At 41.4% G+C, this 24,855-nt stretch overlaps 1 protein-coding gene across 2 annotated transcripts in view; it reads left to right on the top strand.

The window, feature by feature from the left end:
• Nucleotides 1–24,365, top strand: part of LOC142143664 (vertebrate ancient opsin-like) — a 174,400-nt gene extending 150,035 nt beyond the window's left edge. For both annotated transcript variants that reach the window (XM_075201686.1, XM_075201687.1), the window contains one exon: nt 22,974–24,365. In XM_075201686.1, the coding sequence (XP_075057787.1) occupies nt 22,974–23,261 (288 nt within the window). In that variant the 3' untranslated portion in view covers nt 23,262–24,365. The remainder of the gene's footprint in view (nt 1–22,973) is intronic.
• The last annotated feature ends 490 nt before the right edge of the window (nt 24,366–24,855 follow it).

Consider the following 24,855-nt stretch of genomic DNA (forward strand, 5'->3'; position numbering starts at 1 on the left):
GGAGAAAACAATAATTAACCACTTCTTACCTATAAGCCATTTATAAACAGCCCTTCTTAGAATGGCCAATTGTAAACGGTCATTAACGTTAACGGTTATATTATGCTGAGCATTTTGAATGGGCTACTATAAGCTTAATAGAAAATTTGAAATCTTTTTTTTTTTTTATACATAACTGTATTAAACTTATGACAGTTAATACAATTAAGAAACCCAGGTCCTATGATCCTCCATTCCTAGACTCTAGCAATAAGATCTTTACCAGGTACGCTTTTCCCCCCTTCTATTGTCTGTGGTCCCTTCTCTCCCTCTCCTGTGTCTGGCTTCAGCTTAGTGCCTACAGCCAGGCATTAACCTAGAAATCAGGAACTCTGTCTTTCCAAGTATAATTGACCAGGTGAATGCAGAGTTGTTGGCAATGGTAGGACCCCCCTACTGCTCTGAGCCCAATTCACCACTGTTGTAATTCACAACTTCACAGCGCACAACTACAGCACTGGTGTTTATGATGATTTATATTTGTAGGCTGTTTGCATTATGTCACTGTTAGACGTTAATATTTTAGTTTCACTAAAACCTAGTGGGTGTTACAGGTGTTACTCAAATCCTGCACTTAGGCTTCAGCCTATGAGTCACTATTAGATTATCACGTTTTAGATTTAAACTAAAAATCTTTACCTCATCAGATTAGCCTGTGTTGTCAGTTTTATCCTTCAGATCTTTCATAAAGCACACTGAGTAAAAGTAAACTAACAGGAATCTGGAAAGACATTTTGACTCTCAAAACACAAAAAATTGAAAACACTAATTTTAATAGTAAGTTTAAAAGGTAAATATACAGAGCTGTGATCGTAATATTTCTATCATGTCTCTCTCTCAATTCTATGAATTCTATGTACTGTATATAACTAGAGGTGAGAAAAATCATAACAGGAATGATTGGCTCTGATGATTTATTTGTTTAAAGTATGTTATTTGAGCAAGAGTGTCTCTGGCGGAGCCCGTGGGAGACCCATCAACACGATGATTAGGCTGAAATCTCCATTTATTTTTCCCTGCTCTCCATAGAGATGCGCAGAAAAATGAGCGGAGATTGCTTAATAGCCGGCAATGTGCGCAGTCGGACATCGGTTCTGTGTGAATCCCCCCCAGAGAATGTCATTTTTGTGTTGTGTTCCATTTTAATTCTATTATTTTTATTTAATTAAAAAATAATGTGTTCTTTCTCCTCCACTCATCATAGTCATTCTTGTGTAGATTCTATATTTCCTTCTATATCTTTACTTCTCCTTTTTCACCCTCTCTCTATGTCTGTTGACCGCAAGCTGCCACTGCTCACGCACTGCAGCTTATCTACCGCAGGTTTCAAATGTTCTGCTGTTATTTCAGATTGACATTAAGGTCAGTGTAGAGCTAGCAGCAGCTGTCTTTTGGGACAGCTAAGGTCATGGTGGTTTGTCAAATAAACATTATTCTGCCCAAACCACACGCTTCATCTAATATTCAGGGTGTGCGCCGTCTCAGATGGAGTTGGATGTGACAGATTGTATATTGTGAGATGAAAGTAATTTCAATGAGAACTAATGTTTGCTTATAGATCCAGTGTTCATGTCCCACTTATTTTGAATTACTCTAGTTAATGACAGCAAAGCAGAATACAAGAATAACAACTAAATTGCAGCTCATCATCCCTCTTTATTTGTTATGAAAAGTGGCTGGAGAGCTCGGCAGGAGGGGCCCAGCTGGGTGGGAGATACACAAGGGCAGACACATTGGAGGAGAGAGACCTTTTTACAGCCTGCCATTCACTCATCTTTTCTATACATTCTCATTTTATTACTGTTTGTAAATATTCATAGAACTATAATCAATACATCTTATTCACCACTCATATTATTATTGTAATTCAGTCATGTTGTATCTCAGTGGGAGAAAAACTGCTATGGATCCATTAATCCATATGCTCCGCTGCGAGCGCTGTACACGCTAACAGCAATAAAATACTGCCAGAGGCATGAACATAAACGTGAGACTATAGTGCAGATGTGATTAGAAACAATGATTTTGTGGATCGCCCAAAACAGATATTTAAAAAATAAAACTTAATACAATAAAAATCAGCTCCTGATTCTAAATCTTCCGTCAGTAATAGATTTTAATAGGGACAGTTGATGCAGCTGCCTTGAGCCCACTGACCATATGAGGTTAGAGGCTGCCTAAGTAAACTTTGAGTTTGAGTTGTGTGTAAAATATGTATTATTTATGTTGTCAGTCTATGTGTTTATGTCTAGTAACATACAACTCTATCTGCCTATCTCTGCTGACACGGACCTGCTCATAGTGTGCCGGGGGTGGGGACTAAATCGCCCCCCCTTAAAAAAATCTAGGTCCGCTCCTGGATGGAGCCTGAATATTCTCTGATACTTTGTCCACAAAGCTAAAAATTGTCCTTTTATCAAGTTTTAATAAACACACTATTTTGTCCTAAAAAATACTGTGTCACAACAAGTGTAAGTATAACGTACTGTAACGCCTGCAGGGGAACAGGACAGACGCACACAGACCTCCTACCATCCACTTTAGATTCACCCCAGCCGCTCTTCATATCAGGACTGTGTTTATTGAAGGTCTGACTCCTGGACCGCAATCCCGAGGGACCACTATGGAATACTCCGCTCTTTCCTATTCCAGCAGACCAGCAACTGAACCTCCGTCAGATCACTCCACTTCCCCCAAGAAAGAAACAGAAGTTGAGACCTGTGCCTACCAAGAAGGACTGTCCGAGGCTATGGCAAGGAGCAGAGACACTCACTCAACGCCACCTGCCACCACCTCGTTTTGTTCTGGCCAAGGGGCGCGGGACTGCAAGTATTTGTGACCGGGAACAATCCTGCCCCAAATACTCTACTCACCCTTTGGTGAGGGCCTAACCAGAAGTAAGAATCAAGTGAGCTATACTCAGCTGGGCACTTCAACTTCCGGTCCCTTCTATCCTGCTCCTCTAAGTCACCTGTGGAAGACAGCATACAACATGTTCTCCATCTACTCTACACGTGAGGCTAGAATGTACCACCCACACAGCTGGCACTAGCTAACAACAGGTACACTCACCCTACAGCAACTAATGGTCGGGTAATGCAACTTTGCTAGGTACTGGGTGTGGTGTACTCCCTAAATCTCCCTCTACCTACAGGGAACACCAGCCGATGTTCGCCTTCTACTCCGGTGGCTGACACTATACCTGCACCAAGGTTAGTACCGAGAAGACTATCTTCTCACTATGTGGTCACTCACAAAATCCCAAGGACCAGTTGCCACCTGTCCGAATGGGGCTTACTGGAAAAATGCACCACCAGGGTGGCGGCTTCCGCTCGGAATCGTCAGTGGCCACTGCCAGAACTCGAGCCGGTCATCTTCACTCGACTGGTAACACCGCCCCAATCTGGAAACGTCAGGGACCATGACGGAACTCAGAATGGAACACCCAATTGGAACCACGGGATGCACCCCTGAAACTGAAAAGGGCTGTGCTGCACTGCCAATGAAGTGCCCAATCACTATCTCAGGAACCCTGCGTAACCCCAGGGACCTACAGGATGGGAAAACTACTGTGTGTCCTACCCTAACTGTGTGTGCTCTAACTAATCCCTTGTCCCCACAGACACAGAGAATTACAGGAGTACAGAAAAGAAACAAGCGATTCTCAACTTGCCCTTATATGTATACAAAACAAAAAGATTTGTCAGCGCTTATCCTTTAAACTGCATATCTGTGTGTCACGGGCACTAGGAGTCTTTGCCCAGGATATCACCAGATGATGGACTTACCAGAGTAATATAGCTGGTACTATGGTTCTCTAGTAGCAGGGTGACAACGGAACAGGAGAAACAGCAGATGGTGAGAGAATGCTCAAGGAAAGTCTATGACTAGCAGCACTGGTAATGAGTAGATGAATGTACACGAGGAACCAGATGGACAAGGAAACGTGAGGAGAGTCAGTGGTCTGCGTATAGCAAGTTGTACCACTGCTATAGTGAGGAGGAATGTCCAGGAGTAGCGAGGAGGTAGTGAGAGTCAGCGGTCTGCGTATAGCAAGTTGTACCGCTGTCTATAGTGAGGAAATGGAATCCAGGTGAAGGTAGGTAACGGGGAAGTCAGTGGTCTGCATATAGCAAGTTGTACCACTGCTTGTGTGAGAGGATACTGGAAACTGGTGTCACTGGGAACAGGAGTCAGTGGTCTGCGTCAGCAAGTTGTACCACTGATATATATATATGTGAGGAGGGGCACGAGGAGATGAATGTAAAGCAGAGTATACACGGGGCACACAGAACTTGATCCCACGGTGATATCCACAATACAATGATAACTGACAAGCACTGCTTGAAGAATACAAAGTCACAATAGCTATCCAGGCAATAGGAAACAAAGTCAATGGTAACAATAGCTTCAGTGAATAGGAGGCTCCGGTGGAGAACACAACTCAGTCCAGATGGATATGCAATACAAAAGCAAAGTCAATGGAAAGTATGCATACCGCGGTTCAGGAGAGCAGGCTGTCAGAGAGATGTGCAGGGATACCTGAACGGCTGAAGGCCGGCAGGAGGAGAGACCACTGGAGGGTGGAAGCGGTAATCAGGTTGGTGCAGCGCACAGCAGGTAATCCAGAATCAACGAAGCAATACTCAGGAAGCAGTAGTAAGTGAAACTGGAAACATGATGAACACGGGAGAGTTGAGGCTGTCTGGTATCCAGTAGTAGTGGTGGAGGCAGCGGAGAGAAGGCACGCTGAACACGGGAGAGTTAAGACGATCAGGAACTCTGAAGTAGTAATGGAGGCAGCGGATAGGAATCAGCTGAGTGCAGGCACGATGAACACAGGAGAGTTGAAACGAACAGGAACTCTGTAATAGTAACGGAGGCAGCAGATAGGAATCAGCTGAGTGCAGGCACGATGAACACAGGAGAGTTGAAGTGAACAGGAACTCTGTAATAGTAACGGAGGCAGCAGATAGGAATCAGCTGAGTGCAGACACGATGAACACAGGAGAGATGAAGTGGTCTGGAAACCACAATAGCAGTAAACAGGAATCAGCAGAAGCTGAATACACGAGTCACACAGGAACACCTTCAGAGGCTCATGGGGAATGAGACTCCAAGATCAGGCAACCAGGTAATGATCACAGGTGGTTTAAATAGGGAGGGTTGCCTGATCATCCAATCAATTAAAAGCAACAGGTATTGAAGGCTTGATAAGGGCTGCACATGCGCCGGCCCCTTAAGGATGGCGGACGGCCACGGTTCCTGAACACACGGGAAATGGCACTCACAGTCCGGTGAGTGACACTGTGTGTGTCTAGCAAAATGAAAACATGAGGTATTAGTTCATATTTTGATCAAAAGACTTAAGCCTGCATCCCAACGTCAAGGGTACCTCATTATATGCAGGTCCTACACTGATCTATATGCTTTAAACACTTAAAATGCAGTTAAAATCAGATGCACTCACCTCCCAGGTATAGGGGTTTACATCTAGCAAAGGCTGGCTTGTGAGCCACACCCAAATGTGCCTTAAATAGGGCTGGATGGACAGCTGCTATGACAAAAAGGCAATATTTTGAAACAAAACCAGACTTGCCCTGTTGTCTTCGCCTCCGAGTCTTCCAGACCCTCCAGCCGTTGGCGCCTCTTCTCCTTTTCGGCGCGCAGCTCCCTGCTGTCTTCTGGGCGGAGGCGCTCCTAGCCCCTACAAGGGCTCCCCACTGACAACTTCGGTGCCGTCTTCGCATGGCAGGGTAGCTCCTAGCCCTCACAAGGGCACCCTGCCACTTCTGCCGGCGTTTTCATGCTTGTTCGCGCTGGACAGCATCCTCTTCTTTCTGCTCCACCGGCAAACAGGCCCCAAAATGTAGGCACCCTGACGGCTTAAATAGCCGCCAGCACGCTTACATCACTCAGCGCTGCCGCGAGCGCTGATTGGCTCTTCACGGCGCCAATAATTCAAATGGCCGGAGGTGAGCCAGGATTGGCTCACCTATCCGACCGCCAACTGGCCAGCAGGGAAAGGTGAGCCCTGATTGTGGCTAGCACTTCTGCCTTACAGCACTGGGGTCTTGAGTTCAATTCCCGACCATGGACTTATCTGTGTGGAGTTTGTATGTTCTCCCTGTGTTTGCGTGGGTTTCCTACGGGTGCTCCGGGTTTCCTCCCACATTCCAAAAACATACTAGTAGGTTAATTGACTGCTTTCAAAATTGACCCTAGTCTCTCTCTCTGTCTGTGTCTGTGTGTATGTTAGGGAATTTAAACTGTAAGCTCCAATGGGGTAGGGACTGATGTGAGTGAGTTCTATGTACAGCGCTGCGGAATTAGTAGCCAGGGGCGCATGCAGGGTGGTTTCTGATTCTCCAGAAACCCCTCCCTTCCGCGAACAAACGGGCGCTAAACATCACCCCTACATAGCAGCACTGTACTGTACAGCAGCCGCGGCGCAGTCAAAGAAGCGTTCGCAGCGGTACAATACAGCACTACCGCGGACGCTTTTTTGACAGCGCTGGGGGTGTTGTACAATTCAGCATCGCCAAAATGGAACTGTGTGGCCGCATGCGCAGCAGCTCTATATATATTTTTATATTTTAAAAATCCTGCATTTGCCCCAGGTAACGCTATATAAATAGCTGCTGATGATGATGATGATGAAATAGACAACAGCGACTTGATATAATATAGCCAATGCTAATGATTCAAGTTCTGAGAAGGAGGCAGGGGCTGGATGTGCTTGGGGACAACAAAAACTATACAATCAAAAGAGACTTGCTAGTGCTGCTGCTGATCATAACCATTATTGTGTATTATTGCTGGCTTTGCTGCAGCTCTTCAGCACTTGCATGGACAAAACCATGTTACAATGCAAGGGGTGCAAATTAGTATTCTGTTATGCACATAAGTTAAATACTGACTGTTTTTTCATGTAGCACACAAATATCAACTTTAAATTTCAGTGTACAAATAAGCTATCAAGTATTTGTGTGCTACATGAAAAAACAGTCAGTATTTAACTTATGTGCAAAACAGAATACTAATTTGCACCCCTTGCATTGTAACATGGTTTTGTCCAGGAGACTGAAATAAGAAGTTTCTCAAGATCCTTAATGAATCAGGCCCCTGGTCTTTTCAAAACTTCCTGCATTCTCTTGTTTATCTAATTACCTGTCAGCTCTGTCTATTTAAAGCACCTGCTTCTCAGATTTTCAGGTCTCCTTACCTGTTAGGACGCTGTTCTCTCTGGCCCCCGTCTGCATATTGGTATCTTGTGCTACCTGTTCCACGATCAAGACCTGCAGTATTGTTGCAGGAACCTCGAGCCTCCTCATCGGTCCCGTCCTCAAGCTATTTGCTTTCCAGGGATCTCAGTGCATCAGTTCTCTGCAGTTTGACAGCTCTCAGTTGGTATCCTGTGTTACCTGTTCCACGATCAATACCTGTGGTATTATTGCAAGAACCTTGTGCCTCCTCATCGGTCCCATTCTCAAGCTATTTGCTTTCCAGGGATCTCAGTGCATCAGTTCTCTGCAGTTTACCACCTCTCAGTTGGTATCCTGTGCCACCTGTTCCATGATCAAGACCTGTGGTATTATTGCAAGAACTTTATGCCTCATAATCAGTCCTGTTCTTAGCTATTCGCTTTCTAAAGACCTCAGCGTTTTGGTTCACTGCCGTTCACCTGAACTTCTGCATTTATCTTTCAGCAGTTCTGCTCCACTCCACAGTTCCATCTCACCCTGCTGTAATCCCCCTTAGAGGACCACGACCTGCGACTAGAGAGCAACTAACTCCATATTCCCTTATGGAGATCCCTGGTGAATACCTCTCTACCATTAGAATCCGCACCACTCTGGGGGTAAGTCTATCTAGACCGGGGCTTCGAGGTCTACTCCAAACTCAGGCTTTGTGACAGGGACCTTACTTAGCGCAGATAAGAATCCTCACCTTCTGTAGATGGTATAGTTTAACGGGTGTATCCTGCTCAACACCCTTAATTACAAGTTTAGGAATCATGGCATCTAGTACCAGTCAGGGTAAAATGTTGATAACATGCTACAGTCTTCGAATCAATATTAGAGAATCTGTGAATATGGATGAGATATGTTAACATCTGTGCATTCAGAGAAGGGGGTGTCTGAGTTAATCAGAGGAATTTGAGTAATTCTCTGAAACTATTGACATATGATGGCAATTTGGGAAATTTGTACTCAGAATCGGCTACAGGGTAACTATACAGTACTTAAGAACTGTAAAACAAATATCTATTGTGGCAAATTGAGTAATTTATCATCTATATCTAACAGTGGCAGGTTCCAGGTTGTGGCTGCAAAGAGGCCTTACAGACAGGTAAAACAGAGCACCTCTTCTAATCAGCTTTGTCAGATGAAACAGCATTGGCAGAGGCAAAAGATGAGGACTGTAACCTGGTGCAGTTTCCCCATACAGGACTTTGCTACCTTAGAAAATAATTTAAAGATGTGATTGAGGTTAATGGTGTAAAGAAAAATTCTCAACCAGTTGCCAGGGGCAAACGCAGGATTTGAGGGGTTTCCACGCCACGCTGCAAGTGGGCATGACCAGCATGCATGAGGGCATAGCTATAATTTTAGACAGTTCTATATACATGGGCAATTTTGCATGCACTACTGTTAGGTACATGCAGCTCCCCCACCACGAGCAGAGCAGTGTGAAGCGGGACATACCTCCCAACTGTCCCTACAGTCAGGACAATGTCCTGACTGAGTGTGTCAGTCCCCAAAATCGGGACTGACCCACTAGAATCAGGACAGTTGACAGTTGGCAGACTGTCCTGCGCTCTCCTACCTGTTGTTGTTGCTTTCACTACTTGTTGCGGCTGCTCATGTCCTAATCTCAGTTTTGCTTGCCTGGATCCTGGAATGTTGGGTCCCTGTTTAGAAAATAGATATGATAGATAAATTAGATATATAGAAATCCCAGCAACACAGTAGGCCTCCCTGCCCCAAAGCAACCCAATATTAAATGAAAGGCACCCACGTTTAATATTTAATAATTAGGCCTCCCAGCAACCAACCCGGACAGAAAATTAATGGTATTTAATAAAAAAGACCCATTTCCCCCGAACAACCTCAACATTAAATTAATAGTATTTACATGTAATTAATAAACCTAAAATTGATGGTGGGAAATACTAAACATGCCACATCTTGTCTTAAGTTTCAGCAGATCCATTTTACATGGCACACAGAGTATACTTAACACCAGCCAAGATTCATGCAATGGGACTGCGCACCTCTTCGGAGTACACCAGGTGCAGTATCACTGAGGGCACTTTTTGCCATCTTTTATGGTCATGCCCAGTTGTCCTGTCCTTCTAGAGCCAACTATGGGACTGCATTTCCTCCACACTACCTATGACCCCTTTGTATTGCCCTAAGATCTGTCTGTTTGGTACTACACTAGAAAATAATTTAAGTAACCCACTCTTCAAATATATATTTACCTTAGTCTCCATAGCTAAGGTTAGTATAGCTAGGGGATGGATGGCGACTGATCCACCTAGTGTACCTCACTGGTTCAATCTAGTTACTGAAGTATGGAGGCATGAACGGTTCATGCGTGAAAGTAGAAAAGTCATACATACCATAAGGCACCACTGGTATAAATCAAGTTATGTTATCCACCCTCATCAGGATGATATGATGGATTTGGGGAATCACCAGGTGGATGGTTAGTTCTCAGCTATATGCAGCTTCAATAAATCTAACCCTGATGGTATCATTGGCCTAAAAGATATCACTGTATAATGTTTATAGCGACATAGGCAGGCATAGATGTTTATTTAAATTTGATGTTAGATGTGTTATTTGTATGTTATAACTAAAAAATCTCAATGAAAATAATTTATTTCAAAAAAATTAATAAACCTATTTCCTCCCAAACATTAACATTAACTTTTAACAAAAAAGCTCTCCTTCTCCCCAAACTTAGTCACACATTCAATTAATAATACCCAAACCACCCCAGTATTAAACAAATAGTTCCATCATCCCACCCTTAATAGATCTGCCATAACCCAACTATTAAATATCCCCTACCATCACTCTACCAATAAATTAAAAGCTCCCAATTCTCACCCTACTGTAGAATTATTGTTTTGCACCCCTCCCACATGACATTAAATATTCCCCCTACACTTACATTAAAATCCATTCCTACCCCCTCCCACACACTTATATTAACAGCCCCTCCAAGCCAGGCTCCACTTTTAATGCAGGTTCATCACAATTACTCTGTAGTCATTACTTTTAATTGGAATGTACATATATAAGTATAAATTTTACCTGTTTATGGAGATCACAACAAAACCAAATGCTGCAAGCTATGTTTACACTGGAACTATTGTACTTAATTGTAATTAAATCCCCCACTTACATTGAAAGCACACTTACATGAGAACCCCCCCACACACTCACACACAGGGGGGGGGGGGGTTCAAGGCATCAGCAACCCGCCTCTCCCCTTGTGAGTGCTCCCATGGTTGGGACTGCAGCATGTTTTGTGGTTAAATTGATCTGCTGTATATGGTTTGTACACACCAAGGGAAGGAAATGGAGCAGCTATTGGTCCCAGAAGTACATGTCACAGTTGTGTTGAAAATTGTATATTCCCATATATATGGGGGACATCTTGGGGAAGACAAAAGCTGCAAGCAGGTGTTGCATCAGTTCTTCTGGCCACAGATATATAAGAAGTTATTGCTGTTCATGCCTGATATGTCAGAGAACTTGTCCTAAGCCAACTTACAGGACTTCCCTAATACCTATACCTCTTGTGCAAGTCCATTTGAGTGCATTGTCATGGTCCATGTTGGTCAGCTGGAAATGTCATCAGTTAGACATCAGTATATTCTCATAGTGGTAGACTATGCCACTAACTATCCAGATGCTGTATCTTTAAGGTATATATGCTCTAGTTCCATTGCTAAAGGGTTAGTACTGATATTCATATGATAGGTAATACCCAAGGAGATTCTGATGGTCCAGGGTACACTGTTTGTGTCCAAGTTGATGAAAGACATGTTAAGGGTTAAAGCGATTCACATCTCAGTTTACCACGTCCAGACTGATGGACTGGTGGAATGCTTTAACCCTGAAACACATGTTAAGAAAGGTGGTAGCACAGCAGAAAAGGGATTGGCAAACACTCCTGTCCTAATGTGCGTGGTAAGCTTCAACAGGCTTCTGCCATTTTTAATTGCAGAATGGCAGACAACCAAGAGGAGAGTTGGATATGTTAAAGGAAGGGTGGGAGGAACAGACACCAAGGGCTAGATTTACTAAACTGTGGAGATGTTGCATGTGGCAACCAATCAGATTCTAACTTTCATTTATTTAGTACATTCTACAACATGACAGCTAGAATCTGATTGGTTGATATAGGCAACATCTCAACTTTTTCAAACCCGCAGTTTAGTAAATATACCTCCAAGGGAACCATAAGTGGGGCAGTTTGTAACTCACATGCAACAGAAGTTACTTAAGATATCTCCTGTAGTGCAACAACACAAGAGGCACAGGAAAGCCAAAGTCAAAACTATGACATGTCAGCGATGGTCTGTTCATTTTAACTGGGTGACAAAGTGTTGGCATTGGTAACTGCACAAGAAAACAAACTCTTTTCTCACTGACAAAGGCCTTAGGGGGTAATTGATTCCGCTGGCCTGATTGAGTTATTAGTTAGTCTATGACACGTGGAATGCACATGTGGGGAAATACTATTACTTCTGACTACATGATATAATAGAATAGAGGGTACAAAATCCTAAGTGAGAAATAGTTTTATTACAATACAAAAAAAAATAACTGTGATATAAAAGATCTCCAGTATATGAAAATACAGTAATAACTATGTATATTATATATGTGGTTCATATGGTCTGAAAATGCAAATTTTGTGTTTCGGTTGTAGCTATTTTTGTTGGTTTGAGTTCTGTTTCTCTGTGCAGTTGGTGTAGGAAATTGCTGTTTATTGAAAATACAGATAATGGTGCAAAATGGAAATATCAATATTACTCTATAAAGCAGGCCTGGCCAACTTGTGGCTCTCCATGTGTTCAGAAACTACAAGCCCCAGCATGCTTTGCCAGTAACAAGCCAACTAATAACTTGCAGGGAGATGTCATTTCACAACACCTGGAGAGCCACAAGTTGACCAGGCCAGCTATAGAGGAACCCCATTTGGCTTGTATGCTCTGGGGCACCAGGTCAACCAATGTCTGGAATTGTGTAAGAGGGATGCAACACCCTTCTTTTACAAGAAAGTCACTCAACTGATTGATGGTGGTGGAAACAGCTGCTTTAGGTGTCAATTGAGAACATTCTATAAATGCTGAATTGTATCTGAATCAGTGTCATTCTTATCAAACTATTGTGCAAGGTCACACTCTTTGCAGATGAGTGCATTGCTGTCACATAAAATACTGCTACAATTAGGAAAGATATGGATAATGTTGGAGAAAGTCTGCTTTTTCCAGAGTGTTTGTAATTGCCTCATCACCACAAATAGCCATTGATTTCGGCCTCAAACCCACTGGATTTATGATCCTGTGCATTGGAGGCTTAATACTTAAAGCATCGGTGACTTGCAGCGATAGATGGAGAACTGCAGTGACAACAAACGCGCTTAAACATTTAAACCTGCCAGCGACTTTATAGAAATGTAGAGCTTTGTAAAATAATGATGAATTCTCATTGGCTGATTTCAAAACAGTCAAATCGCAAGATTTCCTCCTGAGCTGCACAATATAAGCCTGCCTATTGCCTATGCCAATTTAATAAGGTTACAGGAGTTAGAGGGAGGAGAGAAGAGAGAGGCAGATGGTTGTTGATGGATTGGTGATTTGGTGAGTTTCCATTGATTTCTGAGTGCTGTGTCTTGTATTGTTGTAACGTCTTGTGTTTTTTTTAGTCTGTCTGAAACTGATAATAATGATGTACGTATTTGTCCTTGTCTTTTTTCCTTTAATTGTTCAGTGTTTTATTTACATGTGAGTTTTGTGTGCTTGTAAATATTTTTACTGTTTTAAAGAAATGAAGCCCAAATAGTTCTGAATGATATATACCCCAAGATTTGGATCAGTACTCCATCCAGTGCAGAGATTAACAGTTTCAGTTGCTCAGCCCAGCTCCTCCTCTGGGGAGCTCCTCCTATCACTTATATCTATATATATATATACTTCTTCTTGCTTCCTTAACCCCCTCTTCCTTTTGGATACCCAGCCCTCCCATCCCCTCATTGGTTGCGGCATAGTTCAGTTGATGACTTTACTGTTTCCTGTTCATCTGTTGAATGTTTTCTATTTTTAGATGAGGCCACAGCTTGGTGGTACAGAGCCGCAGTCAGCGACCAATATGTTGGTGTTGTAGGGTTTGAGAGGAGTAGGCTACTGAGCGCCCTTTACTTAATGCAGCTGTATGTGTTGATCTTTCCTTTTCAGGTAGATCGGGGGCTTGCCTTTACATGGGGTTCTCTCTGAAACAAAGGAGGAGATGGAGGGACTCCGTCCCCCAGGAGGCACTGGAGGTTACGTATGTGCCCTCCTTTGTTTATTGTTAGTGTTGGTGGTTTTAGCTGACCGACGCTCTATTTTTTCTTGCCACCAATTTCTTATGTAGAAGTCAATTAATAAAGCTGTGACCTCCATTTTTTCCAAAAGTAAAAAAGTAAAATGTTTGTCTGTCACTATTATATTTAGTATTTATTACCATGTTCTTAATATTATTTACACATGTAATGGTGTTTTGTGGTTTGAGGTAAAGACATCAACCGTCAAGGGCGTTAATTATTTATCAGCGTTTAGTATGGTCTCTTTCTGTTATGTGTTTTGTCTGAGCATGGCGAGTGGAAGAAGAGGAGTGGAGGAGCATAGGGAGAGTAAGGAGGAGGTAGAGGGGTCCCTGTAGGTAGAGGTGGACAATTTCAGGCATCTCACCTGCCAGAGGAACCTCTACTGTTTGGCTTGTTTTCAGCAAGTTTTCCAGCGATTTTCTAAATCCCAGGTTTATATATTCGAAAAAACAGAGTTGCTCAAATCGCTCCTTGTTAAAGTTCCTAGATTTATCTATTTATTATGGAACGACTTTTTCTTTATTTAAAACTGAACCGTTGCTGAGATATGAGAGCAACTGTGTTTGAAAGTAAATCATTCTAGTGTACCATATACACCTCACCGTTGAAAACGGAAGAGGAAACTTCAAATATTTCTCCTGTCTCAAGGAAAACAATTATATAGAAAAAAAAGACACAAAGAAATGTGACCAGGAAATAAGATCACATGACAGGCACCATCCTACTTATCATTGAGGAAGTTTATTCAAAATGGAATTCCAGATGCTACATTTTTGGTAAAACAATTGTATTGTAATCTTTTCAGAAACAATCCCTCTATCAATGATATTCGCACAGTGATGGCGCAGTGCCAATGACCCCACTTCTATTTGATGCTGACAGCTATGAGCAGAATCTGTCATGTACGACCATGAGGTTGTTCACAATTAGCTTTTACATTCTTCCTTTCTGTCCTAGATGTATCAGAGTACTGGAATTTATTCTTTGATAAATCCAGGTTTTTCAGCATGAAGTGTGTACGTAGAATGAAAGACATCTGGGGATCTTCTCTTATGCGCGCATCATAAAACCTGGTGGCCTGGCAACAGCTTGAAAGGAAAAAGTGCCTAATACCATCTTATTGTTAGGGACCTGTGGAATGTCTCGCTGCATGTCTGGTTTAAAGCCACAAAGAGTCCCACTGTTTGTATGCTGTTTATCAAAGAACCTTAACTCTACAAACACCTTCTGTAATCATCACACATACTCAAGATGAAATACAAGATGTGTTTTTTTAAAAAAAACATATGTATTACATAGCAGTTTTATTAGATAAACAATATAATTCTGCAGACCCCCAGATTTATTTAAAGGTCCCAACACAAAAAATTAAATGGTGTGCAGCTTTTGGAAAATGAGACAGTTTAAAAGGATCTAAACGGAAAACATCACATATACATATACTTGCTGAAAGGGCGCTGATAAAAGATATTCATTTTTCTACTACATCAGCTTAAGTTTCATTCATGTCTGTTATATTTCAAACCACTTGGTCATATTGGCATTGTTATACATAGATGGTAGAACCAGTTTGGGTCTGAGAAGCAGTTTACATTTACATATGAAGTGCTATGAGCCACGCCACACACAGTGACTGCTTCCTGTGGCAGCGTTGCTCCAGCAGGAAAATTTTATATCCCATTACACAGAAGAATGAATACTCTCTATCTTACTAGCTCACTGGAGCTGAACGTATTGACAAGTATAAGAATGGAATGTAGTTTTGTGTGTGAGGCAGTTTGTGATGTGAAACTTTTTGTCTTGTAAAGCAGTTTGGTCAGTGTATGTTGGAGCATGGCTGCGATTACAGAGTTTGTACTAGTTATAATGTGAATCTGAAGTAATGGTGTTTGAATGGAAAAATTATAGGGATTTCTCTTTGTAATTGTCCGTGTTATGAATGAAGTTTAGGGATTTGCCTTTGTGATTTTATGTGATAGGAATGAAGTTATAGGGATTTGTCTTTGTGATTATATGTGATAGGAATGAAGTTATAGGGATTTGTTTTTGTGATTTTATGTGATAGGAATGAAGTTATAGGGATTTGTCTTTGATTATATGTGATAGGAATGAAACTATAAGCATTATAGTGTGAAGAGGAAAGTTTTACAAGATGGCAGATGCTATGCAAGAATCTGAACCTATATTGCTATTGAGAGACATCCTCCCCTGCTAACATACTTAAGAAGTGTGATATAAATGGTATAAGTATCTATGGGGTCTATGCATCAAGCATATTTGGCACATGTCTCTTCATGTAATCCCAGACAGACTCGATGATGTTGAGATTAGGGCTCTGTGGGGGCTATATCATCACAGCCAGGACTTCTTGTTCTTCTTTACGATGAAGATAGTTCTTAATGACATTGGTTGTATGTTTGGGGTCCTTGTCCTGCTGCAGAATACATTTGGATCCAATCAGATGCCTCCCTGATGGTTTTGCATGATGGATAAGTAGATGCCTGTATTTCTCAGCATTGAGGACATCATTCACCCTGACCAAATCCCCAACTCCATTTGCTGAAATGCAGCCCCAAACTTGCAAGGAACCTACACCAGGGGCGGATCTAGAAAAAATTTCTACCCCTGGCGATTTAGGGTGGGGGGGGGGGGATTTAGGCCCCGCCCTCTTTCTGCCATCTAAGGCTGCCGGCGGCTGCACACTATGTGCAGGTCCGTTCGGCAGTGACAATGTGCTGCCTGGCTGCTGTGATTGTGTTTAAAACACAATCAGAGCAGCCAGGCAGCACATTGTCACTGCCGAGCGGACCTGCACATAGTGTGCAGCCACTGGCAGCAAGCCCCTGCTAGGGGGGGGCGATTGCCCCGATCGCCCCCCCCCTGGATCCGCCACTGACCTACACCATGCTTCACTGTTGTCTGCAGAGACTCATTATTGTACCGCTCTCTCTACCACTGTGGGGGAAATAAACACAGGCTGTCCTTCATTTTAAATATCCAGCAAAACATAAACTTCCATTTTTGCCACATAAACCTCAGTACGCTATAAATCTAAAATACCATTTATATCCCATCCATTATACATGATCCAGAACCATATATTCTCACACTATTTCATTCCAACTATCTCAATCAAACTCCATAATATTGTACAGTGTAATCATCATGCATTGTAGCAGCAATTACACACTATCCACATTGTGTTCAACAATATATTCAATCAAACTTCAGTTATTTCACAAAGGGGTCTATGAATCAATAAGATGTGGTACAGCTAAATATGCATTGCTGCAAATCACAGTGATGCACATTTATGTACTGCTAAGATGCACCATGCCGCGGCTACTCTTGGAGCCCCGGCGTAGTGACCCCTGTACTGCAAACTTTTTTTTCTATTTACCAGCAGTGTGATAGGAGAAAGTGATGTGCACAGCACTAACACTGTAACGGATTTTGCGAAGCCGGAGAGGCTTCAGCAGGATTCCATAGGAAATGACAGGTAACGCTATCCTGAGATGGCGTTACCTATCTGCGCAATGCAAAGCTTCATGCATTGCAGAATATCGCAGTCCCCTTAGTAATCTATGGGGACTTTGATGCTGCACGATATTTACCTAAATGGAGGAAATTTCTGTGAAATCTCCTCCATTACTCATGTAATGTATGGCACACAGCATTTGAGAAAGCCTACATCCACAGAAGATCCGTTGTTAGTTCTCCAAGTTGTTTGGAACAATCTCCCTGCCTAGTTCCTTCAAAAACTGTGTGCAAGTGTACCTAGAAGAATTGATGCTGTTTTGAAGGCAAAGGGTGGTCACACCCAGGGCCGCCGAGAGGGGGGGGAGCGGGTACATTTTACCCGGGCCCGGGCTTGCCAGGGGGCCCGGGCCAGGCCCTCGCTTCTAATTTTTTAATTGTTGGGGTTTTTGTTGGGTTTTTTTTTATCTTGCGTTTTTTTAATGTATTTATTTTTATCCCCGCCGGGGGGGAAGGGGGGTCGGTTCGTTGGTGGGGGGAGCTGGAACAATAAAAGAAAGAAACAAACAAAAAAAATACGTGACTGCGGCGCCGCGTCCCTCCTCTCCTCTTCTCCACTCACACTGACTGTCGGGCGTGACGTCATCAAGTCACGCCCGTCAGTCAGTGAGGAGCGCCGGATAAGACAAAGCTAGAAGAAAGAAGAGAAGACAGAAGAGAAGAAGAGAAAATGAAAGAAGCTGACAGGAGGTAAGTAAAGAAACGGAGAGGCAAGGGGAGGAAAGGGACAGTGCTATAAAGAAGGGGGAGAAAAAAAAAAAGAGAGAAACAATAAATAAAAAAGGGGAGAGAAACATAGAATAAATAAAAAAGTGGAGAGAAACAGAATAAATAAAAAAGGAGAGAAGCACAGAGTTAGAAAAAAAAAAAAGGGGAGAGAAACAGAATAAATAAAAAAGTGGAGAGAAGCACAGAATAAATAAATAAAAAAGGGGAGAGAAACATAGAATAAATAAAAAAGTGTAGAGAAGCACAGAATAAATTAAAAAAGGGGAGAGAAACAGAATAAATAAAAAAGGGGAGAGAAGCACAGAGTTAAAATAAAAAGGGAGAGAAACAGAATAAATAAAAAAGGGGAGAGGCTCATTTAATAGTGGGGACTATTAATTTAAAATGGGGTGGTTTGGGGGCTATTGAATATGGGGGTGAGTTTAGGGAAAATGAGGTCTATTTATTAAATGTGACTATGAATTTATTAATGGCAGTGATGGTTGCGGGAAATAGGTATTGCTGGAGCTGTTTGCAGGAAGGGAAATAGGTTTATTTCTTAAATGTGAATACTATTATTTTAATGTTGGGGCTGGAGGAAGGCCTAATTATTAATCGTGGGTGCTATTGATTTAACGCCGGGGCTGGCTGTAATTTTCTAAATGTAGCCATTTTTTTTCCCAAATAGGTCCTCCAACATTTCAGGATCCGGACAAGCCGCAACTAAAGAAATCAGCAGTCACAGGTGGTGAAAGTGAGAAGAACAGGTAGGACAGAGCAGCACAGTGTGTGAAATGTTGTGATTCTAGTAGGGACAATGTCAATTTTTGGTGAGTGTTGTGCCCAATGTAAGGTGCAGGCCAAGACTGAACTCTTTGTGTACACACTGCATTCTTTCTATACTACACTGTGGTGCTAGATGTCCTGAAAGTCAGGATTGCTGGGACATATGTGACGCTCTGGTGAATTCAGGACCTAGTGATTTTGATGTGCTAGCCACGCCCCAACGGCGCATTGACACGCCCCAAATGTATGACCACACCCCCGAATTTTTTTGCTAATTTTTGGGGCTTACTCCACTATGAGGGGGGCCCCATGAATTTGTTGTACCCGGGCCCTGAATTTCTCTTGGCAGCCCTGGTCACACCAAATATTGATTTGATTTAGGTTTCTCTTTTGGACATTCACTTTGCATTTTGTTAATTGATAACAAAACAATAAGCTATTAGCACTTCTAATTTTGAAAGCATTCTTACTTTGCAGCATTTTTTCCACACCTTCCTAACACATTTGCATAGTACTGTATATTTTTGAGTATTCTATCACCACTAATATTAATCAATTGAATGACAAATCTTAGTACCTATTATTACCACTCATATAAACCTCAGGATGAAAAATAGCATTAACTTTGCAATCTAAGCTCATTTGACTACTTCATCAACACCTCATGTGTATGAGTGTAATGGCAATTAACTTAATGAATTCGATATGGAACACCGATTAACACTGACTATATAGGAAGACTACTGCAGATCAGTGTCACACATCAATGCTGAAAGCTGGAAATGACAGCTATGGAGCCCTGGAATATGATGAAAACATGTGATATTTATTGCACAGATATGATCCAGATAATGCAGAAAAAGATACCAGCCATGTAATTGCAGACACTGAAGAACAATTTCTGAGAGAGGCTAAAAGCAGGTAAACAGGCTGAGTGGAGAGAAGCCAGGTACAGAGATGTCGGCAAGCAGCTTGTAGTAGTCCCAGGGAACAGGAGAAACAAGTGAACACAGCAATGTCAGGCACAGCAACATAAACAACAATGACCAGCAAAGGTAACTGGGAGAGGCAGGTATAAATAAGGAGACAACAGGTACAGATGATTAGGTATTGCAACAGGTTATCCTGGTAGTAAGAAGAGAGATGGGAAGGCATAATAGCAGCACCTCTGGTGGATTAGAGGTACTGCAGGTACTGCATTCAAGTTAACAAGTCCAGAGTAGTCCAAAGACAGGAGCTGCCAAGAGAAGCAGCATGCTGAGACAGCTGCAGTAGAAGTGCAGGCAGATCCTGACAATCTGCGTCCTTATCCTTGTGAAAGACTTGGGACAAAATGTGTTGGATGAAACTGTTTGCCTATTTTTATGTATGACAATTTATTCTCACTGATCTGCTGCTGCTGAACTAGCATTTTTATTACAATATAGTATAATATAAAACATTTAGCGATTCAAGGCTGTCCATCCTGTGTCCCCCACCTCTTCTGTGTCAATTACCTATCATCAGTGTCCCTCCACCTCTTCTTCATGTCTCCTTTGTGTGCTTACATTTCCCTCATATCTCCATAATAGTATAATAAAACTTAGTATAATACTAATAAAACTTTCCAAAATATCTCCCTTACATCTTCCATGTTACCCTTTAGCTTCCCCTTACCTGTTTCCTTTCTCTGTTCCTATGTGCCCCTATCTTCATTGCCGGTATTCCCTTCTCTCATTCCCTACCTGCTCTCACCTGTGCCTCACATCCTGCTTTTCTCACTCCTCCCTTAGGCTAGGTACACACTGGAGCCAATAATTGGGCAAATCAGCCGACATACGACCGTTTGTATTGTGACACCAGGGTCAAAAATCGTTCCAAAGTGTTGATTGGTCATTTGGTTGGTCGTACTGTTTAATATTTTCCGACCAATCCATTTAACGATCATGTAGTGTGTATAAGATTCCGATCGATCCACGAACAACTGACGATAGTTGCTCAAGCTGCAACTCCTTTGAGGGCATGTGTATGTTAATTTCTGATGCCTGTACCAGTCCTACGTGGTGTGGTGTCTGCATGTCACTTGTTTAGTAGTTAGGTACTTCTAGCGGGTGTCTATTGCATTAATGCGTATAGCATATGTCTGCCAGCTTAATTATAAACCTTTGTCAGTGTAGTTTTATAAAAAAAATGTTTCATTTATATGTGTATTGCTTATGTCTGCCTCCTTAATTATAGCTATGTGTCACTTTATTGTACACTCAATACACATTAATAAAAAGCTCATCGCATACTCTAGCTATTGATGTTAGGGAATATATGTTTAAAGTGATAACAACTGTAATATGCTAATAGACTAGTTGAAACTGGTTTCTGGGTGGGAGAATCATCTGGAACGTTGACCCTCACACGTGGAGGTTTTTTTTTTTTAACTAGCCAATGACCTGTTTACACTGAACCCTCCTGAACCCTGGACCTATAGAAGAAAGCCATCTGCATTGTTTTCTCTGTAACACTGAGCGCATATAATATAGCTGTGCTGGCAATGGCTTCAGTCATTCTCTGACCACAGTATTCTGGAGTGAAGTACTGTGCGCAGGTGCCAGTGGGAGCGCAGCTAGCGCAAGCGTGCGCAGCGGTATGTATGTATCTTTTGGTATTGTCTGTACCGTATTATAATCATGTATTGAACTGCTAAATTTTGCATCTGCTAAAATAAATCTTTGTGCATTGGAAACACAAATCGCTTAGACAATGCTTATTGAAAAACAATAGAATTACTTTAATAATGTGTATCTATGAGAATATTGTTAAGAAATGTTTAACAAGTCATATTCATCCAACACACTTGTATGAGGGACTGGCTTGACAAAGGAGTACCACTAAAATACCAACTGGAATTCCAGTGAGGTTGGAATAGACATTTATTGTTCTAAGTGAAATCAGGATTAACAACTGTTCCTTAGGTGCTGCAGTCAGATACTTTTTCACATTATTTCCTTTTTTGTTACATCTGTGCATCTTTAGGCATCTCATTGCGATTGCATTTTGAATTGTTTGAACACAATAAACCTTATACCCTTTCTTTCACGTATATAATTGTATGTAACTGCCCAAACTAAATGGTGCTGTGATTTACATATGTTACCAGACACTGTCCATACCAGCTACAATTATATAATTTATAAGGTAGCTAACTAAAATAGTAATACTATTGTCACTTGCACACCTACCTATGATTAACATCTACTATGGGGGATTTTTTACCTGCCTACAACATAACCACAACAATATTTACCAAACATATTGTATTGAGCGCTGAGAACTTGAACAGCTGACAATACTCTGCCGCCTGAGCCACCTCATTCCTTAACGGTTATCACTGTTTTGGTTGCACTGCCAAGATCCTTGTTAAATATACATAACCTTGCTCTTCCCTGGCAAGCTCTTAGCATATACACCACAGCAATGGTTGCAAAGCTCTAGTCATGGGTTGGGTACTATTTTCCGCTGTAGAAAACCCAACAGTGCTTACCCCGGCTGGAGGAAACCGAAGATCTGCTCGCCGACTGACTGAGATGAATGACAGCTTACAAGGATAACTTTTCTCAATTGCGGCCCCTGAAGAAGCCGGCAGCAGTGGCTGACGTCACATTGAAGAGACTCAATGTGATCCGACTTACCTGAACAAGTCGGATCACATTCATCTGCTTTTTATTTCATTATATTATGAAATAATAGAAGCATTGTGGAAATCCGATTTATCTTGTAGATATATTCGTTGACGGCATAATGACAGACATAAAATCGTACCCAACCCAATTATATAGTGGCTGGCACAAAGGCAGTATAGGACAATGACATAAAAAATATACAGTCATTACGAATAGGTAGAATCATGCAAATCTGCTCAAATTACAAGGTGTCTTACATTCTAACTTCATTTTCATGTTTTTTTACTTGTATGTTTTGAATGGGTAAAATATACCTTGTGAGTTTATTTTAGTATACATATATAGTCCAAAAACATACTAGTAGGTTAATTAGTTATTCTTTGTACAGCAGAGCAATATAAATAAATGATGATTATATATACTGTACTTTTATTGATATGCTATGGATGTTATGAATATATAATATATATGATGTGACATATGGTGAAAAGTAACTTTTGTTTACGCCTGTGATTGTTTCCTTCTTGCTACACATTTGTAGTCTTCCCTTTCAAAATACTGCTCTCACTGTGTATACACAAAGTTGTATACTGTGCAAATAATTATAAATATAATGATTGTCTCTTTTTCCCACAGTTCTACAGATGTTTCATTGCTCTTCTTCACTGCAGTACTGTGCCCCAAACCTCCAGTATTAAAGGCACCTCCAAGTTCACCAAGATCTGCTTAGCAACACAGAAGCCACCAGATAACACCACTTTCAAAGCTGCTTCCTCCAAACTTCCAACTTCAGAAGTGGAGAAAAACCCCAGCGCTTATACGGACACAAAAACATTCACCCATTACCAAAAGGAGACCAATAGCGAAATGTGCAAATCTCAACAAAACTTAGCTGTAACTCTAGTGGCTCATTATACACCCTGATGTTCTGCCATTTAAAGGCCAGTAGGATACTGCTGGAATGAGGATTCTAACCATAGCATGGTTTCCACACAGTAGACCCTTACATCTCAATAGATATGCATTCAATTGTATTGGCTTCTCTGCTGTGCATGTAGTTCCTAATTTAAGGACACATGTGACATACCCACTCGTGTACTGTCTCCAAGAAGCCTTCTGCAACTTGTAGGGAGACTGTAATGTAAGAGGATGGTAACCGGAATTAGTATGTTAGATACAAAATGTACAGAGTGACTTGTATTTACTCCATGAGTATATTGATTCTTTCAGATAAGTATGCCTAAGCCTATAGCAGACAATAGCTCATTGAGATTACAGTACCCTATGTCTCGTCCTCCGAAGAGTTAGCTTCCAACTAGATTGATTAAATATCAATTACATTGGCTAATTCTTAGAGTTTTAGATTACATAGCAAACATGTTTCAGCATATCAATAGCAAATGTAGTCTCAGAAGTTTGAGCTCTATAAGCACAAATATGTATGTAGAGAACAGGAGTTAGCAGGAGTCTGGCAAAATATGTGTATAGGTTAGAGTGAAAAATACATTAGGGTTGTGCATTATCTGTGTTAGACTTGTGTTTGTTTAATTGTGTGCATAATAACTATATACAAGGGGGACATTTATTAAAAATTAAAAAACAGGCGCAGAGGAGAAAAGTGATGTTAGATTATGTCATTTTTAATTAGATTTCCAACTTTACATATTGGTAAAAACACCTTTCTCCTATTTTTACAGTAAATGTTTCTGATTGTGTATGTGTTGGGAAATACTGACCAGTATTTGCAAGCAAAATATTTTGCACAGGCAATATGGTTTGGTCCTGTCATATGTGCAGCAAAATGTGTTTCCAAGTTTTTACCATTCGGAATAATAGTTGTCCAGCATATGTATTTGTGTATGTGCTTAGAAGTTATATGCAAAATATTGTCTGTCTGTTCATGTAAAGATAAATGTATGTATATGTTCCTATGAGATATTTATTATTGCTTAGAGCTCCTGAAGCAAAACAAAATCAGATTCTGTTACATATGATTTATATTAATGAAAGCTGTAGATCAGTACAGTGCTGGGTGTGTATTGTACCAAGTGATTGCACATAGGTCCAATGAACATGGACTTCCACAAGGGAGGTAAAATTTTATTATATAATTTTAATTGTATAAATCTGCCAAACTGTAAACTGATAGATAACAGATATCAGGCATAGGAATAACCAGAGCCACATTATGCACAGGGCAACTGGAGCCAAGTCCTGCGGCCCTTACAGACTAACTTACAGCAACATTAATTGCCTGCAAAGCGTCTGTGCGGAGGGCATCAGTGCGGACCAATAGGAAGCTACAATAACTAGTTTGCTGTTTTCTACACAGCATCAGTGCAGAACTCCTGGGAAAAATTGTGGCATGGAAACTCCCACAAATTACTTGCCCTGGGGCATCCTGAAATTTTAATCTGGCTCTAGGAGAGACAAATAAAGCACTTCTATGAAAAATTATGACGATAGCAAAACAAATTTGTATCTTGCCAAATATAATTAGGTTTGTTTAGCTAAAACC

This window comes from Mixophyes fleayi, chromosome 3 (assembly GCF_038048845.1).
Source record: "Mixophyes fleayi isolate aMixFle1 chromosome 3, aMixFle1.hap1, whole genome shotgun sequence".
Taxonomy (NCBI): domain Eukaryota; kingdom Metazoa; phylum Chordata; class Amphibia; order Anura; family Limnodynastidae; genus Mixophyes; species Mixophyes fleayi.